Source organism: Mus musculus, chromosome 3 (assembly GCF_000001635.26).
Source record: "Mus musculus strain C57BL/6J chromosome 3, GRCm38.p6 C57BL/6J".
NCBI classification, from domain to species: Eukaryota; Metazoa; Chordata; class Mammalia; order Rodentia; family Muridae; genus Mus; species Mus musculus.
The window spans coordinates 153,865,094-153,878,247 of NC_000069.6; the positions used below are offsets into that span (position 1 = coordinate 153,865,094).

At 40.7% G+C, this 13,154-nt stretch overlaps 1 protein-coding gene across 2 annotated transcripts in view; it reads right to left on the reverse strand.

Annotated features, from left to right (window-relative positions):
- Msh4 (mutS homolog 4) overlaps positions 1 to 13,154 on the reverse strand; it is a 48,998-nt gene that overhangs the window by 7,953 nt on the left and 27,891 nt on the right. For both annotated transcript variants that reach the window (NM_031870.3, NM_001282054.1), the window contains 8 exons: positions 12,816 to 12,880; positions 11,535 to 11,704; positions 9,564 to 9,700; positions 8,533 to 8,636; positions 7,173 to 7,297; positions 4,471 to 4,671; positions 2,631 to 2,749; positions 1,228 to 1,356 (listed from right to left, as the gene is read on the reverse strand). In NM_031870.3, coding sequence (NP_114076.1) covers positions 1,228 to 1,356; positions 2,631 to 2,749; positions 4,471 to 4,671; positions 7,173 to 7,297; positions 8,533 to 8,636; positions 9,564 to 9,700; positions 11,535 to 11,704; positions 12,816 to 12,880 — 1,050 coding nt within the window. The remainder of the gene's footprint in view (positions 1 to 1,227; positions 1,357 to 2,630; positions 2,750 to 4,470; positions 4,672 to 7,172; positions 7,298 to 8,532; positions 8,637 to 9,563; positions 9,701 to 11,534; positions 11,705 to 12,815; positions 12,881 to 13,154) is intronic.

Genomic DNA, 13,154 nt, shown 5'->3' on the forward strand with positions numbered 1-13,154 from the left:
GCTGTGCTGGCCCAAGGGGCCAACCCATAGCCAAGATGACCCCTTTCTGGTGTCATAATGCATGGGTGGGGCCTAACACTCCTGAGACCACACCTGAGACAACCGCAGACCCTGAGCAACCCGGGCACCACTAAGAGGAGCAAGTGAGTCCTGGAGAAATGAAAGAGAAGGAGAAGAGGAAGGAAGTGGGCACAGTGGAGAGAGGCAGAACTAGAGAACTTGGAACAGTCAGCCTTTATGAGCTTTCAGCCTTCAGCCCACCAGTGAAGGCTGTTGGCTCAGTCTCCATTCAATGTCCACTTCTAGAAATACCCCACAGATATCACCCAAATAATGTTTAACCAAACGTAGGAGTGCTTACAGCTGCAGACTGACATGTAAAAACACCCATCACTAACAGTAATTTGCTTTTTATCTTAAGTGATATATGCATCTTGTTCATGTGAGAAATTATATAAAATATGTGTATTAATATTACTTTTGAGTTATTGCATACTTTTATTAATATATAAAATAGTTTTTCATTATAATGAATCATTGTGGACTCTTGTTTAAGATAAAAAACCTTAAAGACATTTTCATTTTAATTATGAAAATGTGCTTTTATATTTCTCATATCTGAGTATATTATAAAGTCATATATGAAATAATTTTCCAAATTAGCTTAATAACAGAGCAAAATAATTTTTACAAGATTTGTGGGAACCTGTTTTCTTTTGGGTGTTTTGTTCTATGGTGCCTCAGAGATTATTACATGTAGAAACATGCTATCTTCAGATTGACAGATTTTCTAAAACATGTAATATGTAACATCTTCATATTTTGTTATTCAATTTGATTAAATTAAAACAAAGTGACTTTTGCATTATCTGTAAGTCTTATTTACTCATCTATATCCTGTATGCACAACAGTAATTTTTTTTTCTTTTGGTTTTTCGAGACAGGGTTTCTCTGTGTAGCCGTGGCTGTCCTGGAACTCATTCTGTAGACCAGGCTGGCCTCGAACTCAGAAATCCGCCTGTCTCTGCCTCCCGAGTGCTGGGATTAAAGGCGTGCGCCACCACTGCCCGGCAACATTAATTATTTCTACTTTCACCAGAAATGAAACAAAAATTCCTGCAGTGTGCCTTTTTGCCCAAAACTGTATTAAGAACTAATTGTGGGTACTGAGACAATCCAATCATGTGAAGTGCATGAAACACAGCATTTAGAATGAACACGGCTTACCTTTATGCTAAGCAGGTGCTCACAGACAGCATAAGAAATTCCAATCCCTTCTTCTGTATTAGTGCCTCTGCCAAGCTCGTCAATTAATATGAGTGACTTGTCATTAGCATTATGGAGAATATATGCTATCTGGAAGACATAATTTTAATACTATTCATTATACCCAAGCAATGCTGTTCTCTTAGAAAACAAGTGAAATTGGTCCCTTTATAAATATGTCTGAAATTTATTTTAATAGAGAAATCCTGCTGAGCAGAAAATAACACAGCGCTTCTCTTTCAGACAACCTCATAACTAATAATTCCATTCAAATGGCTCATATGTAAATACAGACATCTACATATGTCTGAGGCAACAAAGCAGCATTATCTACAACATGAAGCAGCACATCAGTAAACTAATGCTTAAATAAGACGCAAAGATGGCTGTTCTCTTCTCCACAAATTACCAATCACCATCACACAATGTGGAAAACCAATTCAAAATATATTTACTTCAAAACTTACATTTGCTAAAGACAGAAAAAGATATTAAGAAAAATATGTTTGTTTAACAAATTTAAATCCATGGCCAACAAACAAGACTTAAATTGATAGAAATTCTTTCCCTCTGGGCAATAGCAACCTCTTTCTCAAAATATAGAATTTCACTCAACTGTATTATAGTGAATTAGCTTTTTATGCAACAAGGGATCTATTTAAAAGATATACTTCCTAGGAGATAAAGGCACACAGCTGTAATCCAGCACTGAGAAAGGCAGAGACAGGTGGATCTCTGTGAGTCTGTGGCCAGCCTGGGAGGGCTATATACAGTGATATACATTCTCAAAAATAAATAAATTAAATAAAAGGCATGCCTTTATGTATCTAGACTACTGATAGAATCCCCACAGGCACTCTATACATACTAAGCAAATGTATAGGTTTCCTTTTGTTTGTTTAACCTCACTTTCTATGACACATCAGAAAAGAAACCTAAGTGCACAGTGACGCACACACCCTTCCAAACACAGATGTTCCAAGTGCTCGGCCTTAGACACAGGCAGGGTTTGCTCAAATAAGAAAAGGAAGGGTACACACTGTTATGGGGAGGAAGCATCTCATTCTCCCTTGTTTATATGGGCAAAAACAATGATGTTTAAAGCTAAAGGACAATTGATTCTATGTAAAAACAGTCACTGCCTTCTGACAAGCCTGTCTGATATCCTATACAGAAACTCGAAAGCCCACGGCAGCTGCCTAGAGCTGTGTATTCTGTGAAGCATCAGCTTCCATTTCACATAGGACACATTAGGGCGCTGTGTCTGACTGCCCTCTGGCTCTCAGGAACTAAAGTGCACCAGCAAGTCTGAATGCTAGGATCGTTAATATGCTTCTAATAAAAGGGAAGTATTGTTTCATTACCTCTTTCATTTCTTTCATAAACGTTGATGAGTTTGTTTCAATATCATCATCAGTACTGATTCTCGTAAAGATCTGTGCAGCAATCCTAAAGGAGGCGTATTCTGCTGGGACATAGGAGCCTGTGAAATACAAGAAGCACGCCAAGTGTTTTAGGAAGCCAGGTACCAACAGCACTGCGCTTCTCACACAGAATGCTGTAGGTGGAGTCACAGAGCGTGGCCTGGCTCTCTGCTCACTCCATAAGCTAGCACATAAACTCCCTTTCTCACAGGGGAAGCGAGTGCCTGTGGCACCTGCCATACAAGGTTGTGCAGAAACCCGACTGATGCTCAGTCACATCAGAAAGAGAGAGGTCACTTTAACCTTCAGGAAGGGTTAGCTTATACAGGCAATGAATAAATAATACTCAAAAGAGAACAAAGACATGCTTACGAAGCTCACAAATGAAATCTGAAAGAAATGTGCGAGGGTCAAGTTGATGAAAATCACTGTAAAACACAAACAAGTTTGTCTGTACAAACATGCAGAAATATGTCCAAAGCAGGACAATAAAAACATGTAACCAAAGAAGGATGAGTTACATTTCATGAGTCTATTGTTATGCTACTGAGCTTTCTAAAATACCCCCCAATTGATAGCAGATCTGACTGTTAACCCATTTTTCTATGTAATGTGACATTCTAACATCATTAGACAAAATAAGCAATGTAGAATGGGAAATATACCTCACAGAGCCCTGTGTAGGTAAAAGTGATATAATGGGAGGGAAAACACAGTGAAATTAGTCCTGGATCTAGGGAAAAAGAAAGATGGAGGACAGGCCTGTCTGAGGAATAAAGACTCACTGGAAGAGGTCATGCAGCCTGGAATTTCACCTCTAGTTTTCCTGAGAACTGACTGCCAACTCTCAGAAGCTAGTCATGGTAGCTCCCACCATATCCCAGCACCAGGGAGGTGGAGAAGCAGAGGACCAGAAGGTCAAGCTCAGCCTCAGCCTCAGATACAGCTTGAAGCCCACGTGGGCCATAAGAAAAGAGAGAGAGAAAGAGGGGTGGGGGGAGAGAAGTGAGAGGATTGGAGAGAGGAGGAATTGACTGCACTGAACTGAAACGGGGCTTTGCATGGTTTCATTCAGCAGCCCTGATCATCGGCTCCTGTATTACAGAAGGATCCACTCTTACTAGTGCTACTTGTCCAACTGTCTGAGACAATTATTTTACTTCTCATCACTGTTCACCTTAAATTCTGAAGTGGTGTGTGTGTGCGTGTGCGTGTGCGTGTGCGTGTTTAATCGGGCCTGAGTGCAAAGTAAACAGGAGCTTGAAAGCATAGGAGTAGCCTGGAGACCATGCAATCTTAGACAAGTTATACTGCTCTTAAGTTGCCGTTCAGGCTCTGCCTCCCCACCCATAGCAGCATAACCCCCACTACCCCCGTGATCATAAGTGGTGGATCCTGAGAGGGGAAGCCAGGCAGGATCACCTGGAGTTCCATCATGGTGCAGGGCATGGCAGCAGGCAGGCATGGTACTGGAATAGAAGGTGGTCTCAACCTTAGGTCTTATCCTCAGGTTGGAAACAGAGAGCTAACTGGGAATGGCTTGGCTTTTAAAACCTCAAAGTCCACTCCCACTGAGGCACCTCCCCCAACAAAGTCACAGCTCCTAACCCTTCATAAGCAGCTCCACCAACTGGAGTCCACACATTCAATTATATGAGCCTAGGGCCAGAGAGACGGCTTGGCTGTTAAAGGCCAGGCTCACAACCTTCATATGAGCCTATGCGAGTGGTTCTTGTTCAAACCTCCACAACTGGCAACCATGCAGTCAAGTATAACTTACCGATCTGGGCCATGATCTGACAAAGTGCAATCTGCTTTAAGTACGTGGACTTTCCGCTCATATTTGGTCCAGTAATGATTAGAACATTACTCCCTTCTGTAATGTAGGTATTGTTGGCGACAGGTTTCTCTGCAGATATTTTTTCAAGAATGGGATGCCATCCTTGTTTGATTGCTAAAGTGTCAGTAAACTCTGGTCGAACTGAAAAGAAGGGGAGGGGTTAAAGCTGAATGTATTTATATTTAAATATATTGTGGTGTGCACATAGGGGCTGACATTAGTTATGTTATGAACCCAATTTGGGACAGTAAGTTACCACTCTACCCCAAACATATGCCTAAATTTCCCTTAATTGTAATGGTTATAACTCATTATTTTTAATTATTTTGGGAGAATGTAGTTCCTTTTCACTGCCCTGGGTTCCAAAACAACTTATGAAACATCTGTAAATATTAAAAAGAACCATATGACTATTGATAATATCTTCAAAATAACCAGAGACTCCTCTAGATAAAGGGCTTACCTAGGAGGCCTACACACTGCTTCACAGCTAACGCGTGCTCAAAGCAAAGTGGAACTTAACCATGGAGCCAAACATAAAAGTCATATTCTGTCCTACACCCTTGAAATGGAGAAAGCCAAATACAAAGGTTCTGTTAGTTCATAAAGAGATCTCTCTGGGTAGCATCTGAAGGGGAAGCTACACTATTGCACACTGAGAAATGGACCACATGGGTAAACTTTAACACACTCATCACAGATTGAAGATGGTACAGAAAAGACCAAAAGTATCTTAAAAACTGTTGCAATTTCAAAATTTAGATATATTTCTCAAAGTAAATATAGTAAGTTATTTAATAATTTACAAAACAACTATTAGACTAGCAAACCCTGAGCTGGGGACATGGTTCAGTTGGTAGAGTGCTTGCTGATCATGACAGCACCCTGAGGTCCTTGCCAGTACTCCATACACTGGGCATGGTGGTGCATGCATGAGGTGGAGGCAGATCTGAAGATAACAGCCATCTTCACTCCCTAACTCAAGTGTGCGACAGTCTGGAATACCTGAGATCCCAAGGTAAAGTTTTGATCCCAAAGAAAATATGAAAGAGTAAATATTCAGCCTAAGACAGCAGTGATAAAAAGTTAGCATTGATTATTATTTATTATTTGCTATTATCATCTGGCATTAAGATTTGAGTTTAAAGCCGGGCATGGTGGCGCACGCCTTTAATCCCAGCACTTGGGAGGCAGAGGCAGGCGGATTTCTGAGTTCGAGGCCAGCCTGGTCTACAAAGTGAGCTCCAGGACAGCCAGGGCTATACAGAGAAACCCTGTCTCAAAAACCCAAAAAAAAAAAAAAAAAAAAAAAGATTTGAGTTAGAAATTTAGAAATATAAAAAGATTGTTGTAAGATCCTTCTCACAGAACAAATCAGTGTGATGGTGCTAGAGCGAGGCTTCCCTGGCTAAGTGCACGTGTTTCTTTTGCAGGAGGCCAGGGCTCAGTGCCCAGCACCCATGTGGCAGCTCACAACCATCCATAACTTCAGTTGCAGGGGACCTGATCCTCTCTTCTTGCCTCCAAGTGCACTGCACACATGGGGTGCACATTCAGACATTAATGTACTCATGCATATACCTAAAAAATAATCCTTAAAAATCAATCTATCAATGTAACAAATCAAATGTTGTCACTAAATTTAACCACTAATGTTACTTTTAACCTTATCATACCTGCAGTTACTCAACCATAATTATCACACACTAGGCCTAGGTGCTGGCATGCTGGTGTGTGATAATTACTGATGAGTTGTATAAGAAGTTTCAGGGGCTAACTCTACTGAAGGTGGTGATCTGAGACTGGGAAATGGCTACACATCGCAGAAAGGCCTCCATGCAGACTTGTGGTGTGCAATGCGACACAGTTCTGATCTTAGTGCACACGTGCCCCAGAGCTGAGAGAATGTGCACCATGCATGCAGACTTGCTTCTATTAGTAGTCAGTGTAGCGCAACTAGTGAGTATTCAGGTTACAACCTTTGGATCATGGCACTTCACCAAGGAGACAGCTCAGCAGTCTTTCTTACATGGGAAATCTTTAAAAATTACTGCAGCTTTGTTCTTTTTGACTTGCCAATTTTTTTTTTTTCGTGACAGGGTTTCTCTGTATAGCTCTGGCTGTCCTGGAACTCACTTTGTAGACCAGACTGGCCTCAAACTCAGAAATCCACCTGCCTCTGCCTCCCAAGTGCTGGGATTAAAGGAGTGCGCCACCATGACTGGGTGACTTGCCAATTTTTAAATGAATATTATTTGAATTTAACTTCAAATTTTTGGAGATGAATTTTTATTGTATTTTTATGTTTGGGTGCTTCTGTTTGGGTACATGCATGTGAATGCAGCACCCTAGGCAGCCAGGTGTCTGTCCAGGGGGAAGAGTTACAAGCAGTGGTGGGTGCTGGAAATCAAGCTTGGGTGCTCTGGAAGAGGGGTATATATTCCCAGTCACAGAACCATCTATCCAGCCCGCTAAATTTTTTTAAATGGTATAATTACAATCTCTATTGTGTGACTTAGTTTGGGTCACAGACAAGAAACTATTTCAAGCAAAAAGAGTAAAATATGTATAACTTATATAAAATTCAGTAAGATACAAACTTCAGTCTGTCACCTGTTTTTCTTGTAAAGGCAGTGACTCACCGTAGTCAGAAAGAGTACAGGCATGCGCAAACGACAGCAGCATATCCAGCATGGACACCGTGTCAGAGAGCTTGTACAAGCAGTGGATGTGCTCGTAGATCTCACTGAGCAGTTTGCACACTATCCTGAAACACATGTTAGCCAAGACATGATGACGCTCCTCAAAAGGACATGTGCACGTTTTAACTGCTTGAGAACAATAATATTCATAGCTGTGCATTGTAAGAAAATCTAATGTCTGGCTGGCTCATTTTAGATAAAATATTGATATCTCAGTTTATTGTCACATCTACCAGGTAAAAAATAATCCATCTTCTATATTCATTGTTGAAATGATAGCCTCATTAAATATAAGCAAAACAGACATTTTCATATAAATAATGTGCTTTAGAAAATACAAAATATTTTATATAGATATAATCAAGAACTCATTATACACACATCTTATCTGCTAACAATCTGTCTCACACCCACAAAAACATAGACACATATATAAACATATACACAGAGACACACAAAAAACACACACACATAAAGACAAAGAGAGACCGGGCGTGGTGGCTCATGCCTTTAATCCCAGCACTTGGGAGGCAGAGGCAGGTGGATTTCTGAGTTCGAGGCCAGCCTGGTCTACAGAGTGAGTTCCAGGACAGCCAGGACTATACAGAGAAACCCTGTCTCAAAAAAAAAAAAAAAAAAAAAAAAAGAGGGAAAAGGAAGGGGGAAAGAGAAAAACAGGCACACAAAGAGACACATACACAATACAAACATGTATACAGATGCACACCATGTTCAAATCATGCCATTATTTAGATTTTCATTGAGCAGGGTTAAATGTAATATACTCCAGGAATTATTCCCCCTTCAAGGATGTACCCAGAATTTACATTAATAGTATCTCAGGTCCAGGACTTGAATCTGTTTTGAAAGCCTAAAATTTCCACTCTATCTTAGTCTACCAGTTCTAAATGTTCTGCCTCTCCTAAATTCAAAGCTACTGTTCTGTGGATAAGAAAAGGGCTGGCACTATTACGATGCTGCCTTAGAATAACAGAGAGTGAGAAGCCAATGCTCACAGACCACAGGAAAAGAACAAGCTGAGTTAAGCACGTGGCACACAAGCTTTGCACAATGGCGCAGTGCATCATGCACAAGTCCTGGGAATCCAGCTAGCTCTCCCAGTACATCTCCCCTCATGCCTTCCAGGAGGCTCATTTGTTCTCAACCCAACAGCAGACTTTCTTTTCTAACATTCACAGTTCAACTGCTGCAATCAGACAGAGCCAATTAATTAAATCTATTATAATTCCTCAAACTAAACCAATTTAATTCTGTACTCAAATACTTCAAATGTTCTTACATGTAGGTCATGTGATAGATTTCTCGCAAAGACTCTTGGCATCTTTCATTCATTTTAATTAAATCTGCTGATGTAAAGCTATATGAGTTTTTCACTTTAGAAATCTGTAGGGAGTTAAAAAGCAATGTTACGCTATGTGTACATGCACATGAGATAAAACATACAGTTCATAGGACAGAAAGGTAAGTGTTCAGGTTAACCACTTTACTTTCTAAGATAAAGTATTACAAGGACAGTTCTAAATACTGTCTGTGAAAAATAAGAGCAAGGTTATATAAAAGATAAAGAAAGATGTTTCTAACTCAGTCTCCCCAGCAGACTGACTGGTAAGTTCTGAAATGGTCTTGCAGAGAGGTTAGAAGGCTGCATCTCATCAGCAGGTAACGCACGTGATGGACAATAGGGACCCTCTGTGACTCTGACTCTCCTCAGCCCTTGTTCCCTATCGGAACCTTACTCAGGGTCTAGCTCTGTGTAAGACAGTATTTGTGTGCACTGCTTGTGTGTACTAGAGAGTAAATGAGCACACAGGAAAAAGTACTACAGTCACGGCGTAAAACCACTACAGAAAAGAAACATTTCCCTACTGCAGACATCCTCAGACCTCTCATAGGAAAATAAATCTGGAAACTGTGTGAAATAAGAGGCTGGTGAGGTGCTTCAGCAGGTAAAAAGAACTCACACCTGAACTGGCGACCTGAGGTCAATCCCTGGGACCTATGGTGGAAGGAGAGAACTGACTCCCACAAGATGTCCTCTGACCTCCAAGTGTCACATATAAAGCAATGATATTTAAATTTTTAAACAAAAGGAAATGCAGTGTTTCCTAAATTCTTTTGTCAAAAACATCTTTTGGACTTTGTTTCTTCCTTTGCCTTTTGCCTCCTCTGGTTGTCCCCCCAGCCCGTCAGTGTGGTGTGGCCTGCTCAGTGGGATACAGTGGCAAAGCCATGTACCAACAGAAGCCTGGAAAGTCTACCGTCAATCCCACAAAGCCAGGATCAGCCATTTCCTTGCCACTGCAAGTTAACCTTAATAAACTCCGAAGGAAGCTGGTCACTGGAGAGTGCAGCGCAGTCTGTGGTCATCTGGATGAAGAACCCCCGTGAGGAGCTGAAGCTGGTCCGTAGGGGAAGACTGTACTTCTCTGCGAGCTGTGCTATCATTCCTAGGGGCCAGAAACCAGGAAAACAAGAATCTCCTGATGGGAAATTCCCCTGTAGCCATAGGCTCTTTACCTATTATCTTATACACAAACAAGAAAGTATTCTTAGGGTTTTTTTTAAACAGTAAAAAAATGTTAATGTCCAAAAGATGTGGAAAGTACCTTTAAAGTGCTATTGTCTGGTGTGTATTTCTAAAGGAAAAGAAATTATAAAAATTAAAACAAGAAAGAACAAGAACTATTTTCTCTGAAAATCAGGAATATTAGAGTTGTGTTTCGTTATTCAACTTTTTAGTAAAAGAGAAGCTACATAAATTGCTGAAGCTTAAATTTTATCAGTGTGTCCCCAGAATGCAATAGGTGTCAGGTAATGGAGTCTGAGAAGTGATTCTGATCTCTCTGTTAACCCCATCCCACAGAGCTCTCAGCCTGCGTCCCCTCCACTCCAGCCCCTGGTCTGGAACTTTGCTTGTAACCCACCAACACTGTGTTCCGCCCGGCACAGCTTCCTCCTGCCTCTCTTGCAATCTCACCATTTGGGGCCTAGAAATTTCACTTAGTATTTGAGGCTACATTTCCCATTATAATGGCCACGTCTACCTAATAATTAGTAAGTTTGTTAATTAGTAACATTTTTTTCTTTTAACTTTGTGTCTTGTTAGGGTTTCTATTGCTGTGATAAAACACCATGACCAACAGAGAAACTCTGTCTCCAAAAAAACCAAAAAACAAAAACCAAACAAACAAAAAACTCACAATGACCAAAAGCAGAGGGAGAAGGAAGAACAATTCTGAGGTCACACCCCATCACTGAGAGGAGTCAGGGCAGGAACCTGGGGTTGGATCTGTGCAGAGACCATTGTCGTCTTGATGGCTTGCTCTCATGGCCTGTTCAGCTTGTTCTTTATAGCACTCAGGACCACCTGCCACTCATAGTGAGCTGTACCCTCTAATATCAATCATGAAACCCAAGAAAATGGACTTGCCCATAGGTCATTCTGGTAGAGACATTTTTTCAGTTGATGTTCCCTCTTCCCAAACGACTCCAACCTGTGTGGAGCTGCCATCAAAGCAGCCAGTGCACCTAGCACTCTTGTCTTGTACTGACTTCTAGCATCTTTTCCTACGCATCTCAGACTCAGGCCAGTGTGCACATGCTGCAGGAACACAGTGAGTACACAATGAGTAACTAGTAGGCTCAGGTGCTAGTCCTCTGATAAAACTGATGCCACTTCTGGCTAAAGCATAGCAATATTTTCATTCTCCAAAGAGCTCCCAATGAACATGAGCTCACTCTCCAGCACGATGACATCATTCCTTTTATTTCACTGTGTAGAGCAGGCTGGCCTGGAATTCACTATGTAGACTAAGCTGGCATCAAACTCATAAAGATTTGTTCCTGCTAGTTCTTGAATTCTGGGATTAAAGGGTTGTGCCACCAGGTCTGGTGACATCAATTTTTTTAACTTAATATTTTTACTGGTTATCTGGGAATTTCACATAATACACCCAGATTGCACTCGCTTCCCAGTCTTCCTAAATCTACTCATCCACTACTATGACCTCACCCTTCAAAAAAAAGAAGAAAAAAGAGTAACTTGTATTGCCCACATACTCACTAAAGCATGGTCAAACAACATTGTTTTTTAAAAAGAGGCTTTTTAAAAAGCAGTATATATTAGCCTTACTGAGTAAATATAAAATCAATCAATCTCTCTCTCTCTCTCTCTCTCTCTCTCTCTCACACACACACACACACACACACACACACACACACACACACACCAGTAAGAAGAAGCAAAGCATGTGATAAAATGCAGCATGCTGGCACCCTTACCTGCTATGTCGTCCACTATCTCTGTGTATGTCCTCCTGGCTATGTCCAGGAACTCACTGATGTTAGAGCGCACTGCATAGCACTTCTGAGTCCGCATGTTCAGGCAGCCCTTCATGTACCTTGCATCATCATTTATCACTGTTTTAATCTTATCAAGTATTAGCCCAAACCTAGCATTAATACAAAACAAAAACAGGTAATAAGCAAATAGCCACTTTCACCGTTAATGAAACCAAACCTTTGTTGAGAGTTATTTTACAGTAAATAATTAACAAATGTTTACATTTATCTAGATTAAAGCTATCCTTGCCTCAATTTAAAACTATTTTTGCAGCCAGGATTACTCAAAAATGGTATGAGATGACCAAATAAATTTGCTAATGGGCACACCTCCCAAGCTGTGCATGATCAGCACAGCTGTGAGTAAATACAGGTTCACTATCAGCACGGCCCCTGATGAACTGACAAACAATTCTAGCTCCCTCTTCCTTCATCCCACATGCACTTAGGCCATATAGCAAGGGCTGTATTAGACAGAGTTAACAAACAAACATATCCCCTTCAGTAAGAGGCCATGTGCTGTGGGACACAAACAGGAGCATACAACTACCAGTTGACACAGTAATGACAACTACACAAGCCACAGACTGTGACATCAGTTTACCTAGCTTTTCAAATATTCTGTTCTTGAACATTACATTTAATTAAGTTGGTTTGATTATCAAGTTCAGCTTGTGGCATAATGAAGGATGCAAATCTTCGATCAACAAGGCAACTTTTAAACATGATAATCTATTTGGTCAAGAACCATGGTGCTGTTGCTAATAATTTAACAATACTAATTGTTTTTAGAACTTGTTCTATACTCATATCTATGGGATTTGTTTTTCTACATTAGCTCTTCAGTGATTTATCAAAAGAAAAGGCTGTATTTCCATACATGAGTATCCCCATCAAGAAGGGCTATAAAGGAAGCACTGGTCATTAGTACAAGCAGCCACTGTGCTTTTGTCCTGCTCACAGGATTAATTTGTAACTGATAGTTAATGAGTTCTTTGAAGAAACTTAGATAGTTATTTTTGAGAGAGGATCTCAGTTTTCCTGGAACTTGCTATGTAGACAAGGCTGCATGAACCCACAGAGATCCGTATGCCTCTGCTTCCCAAGTACTGGCAGTAAATGCATACCACCACGCCCACACCAACTAATTTTTCTATAGAAGATACAGTTAAAATTGTTATGATCAAGAATAGAAGTATGATCTATTAGTAGGTGACAAACCTATGGTCTTCCAAGGAGCCATAGTAAGCTCTTAATAGGGGTGTGCTACAGTTCTTTAAGGTGACCTGTTAAAAAAACAAAATTACAGTCAGCAAGTCATGGCACTACTCAAACTCAACACTTGGTACTCAACATTTGATCAAATGCTCTTGCTCCATTTTCTCATGTTTATTCTCATGAGATTTCAGACATGAATGAAGGTGTGGACAGACTGCATCTTCCCATAAAGTCATTCACCACTTCAAGGTGAAGATTTCTGTTTTTCTGTCTCCCAAATGACATCCAACTTCTTACTAAGGTAGGCACTGAAACAGCCGCTGCTGTACACCTTACGTTACC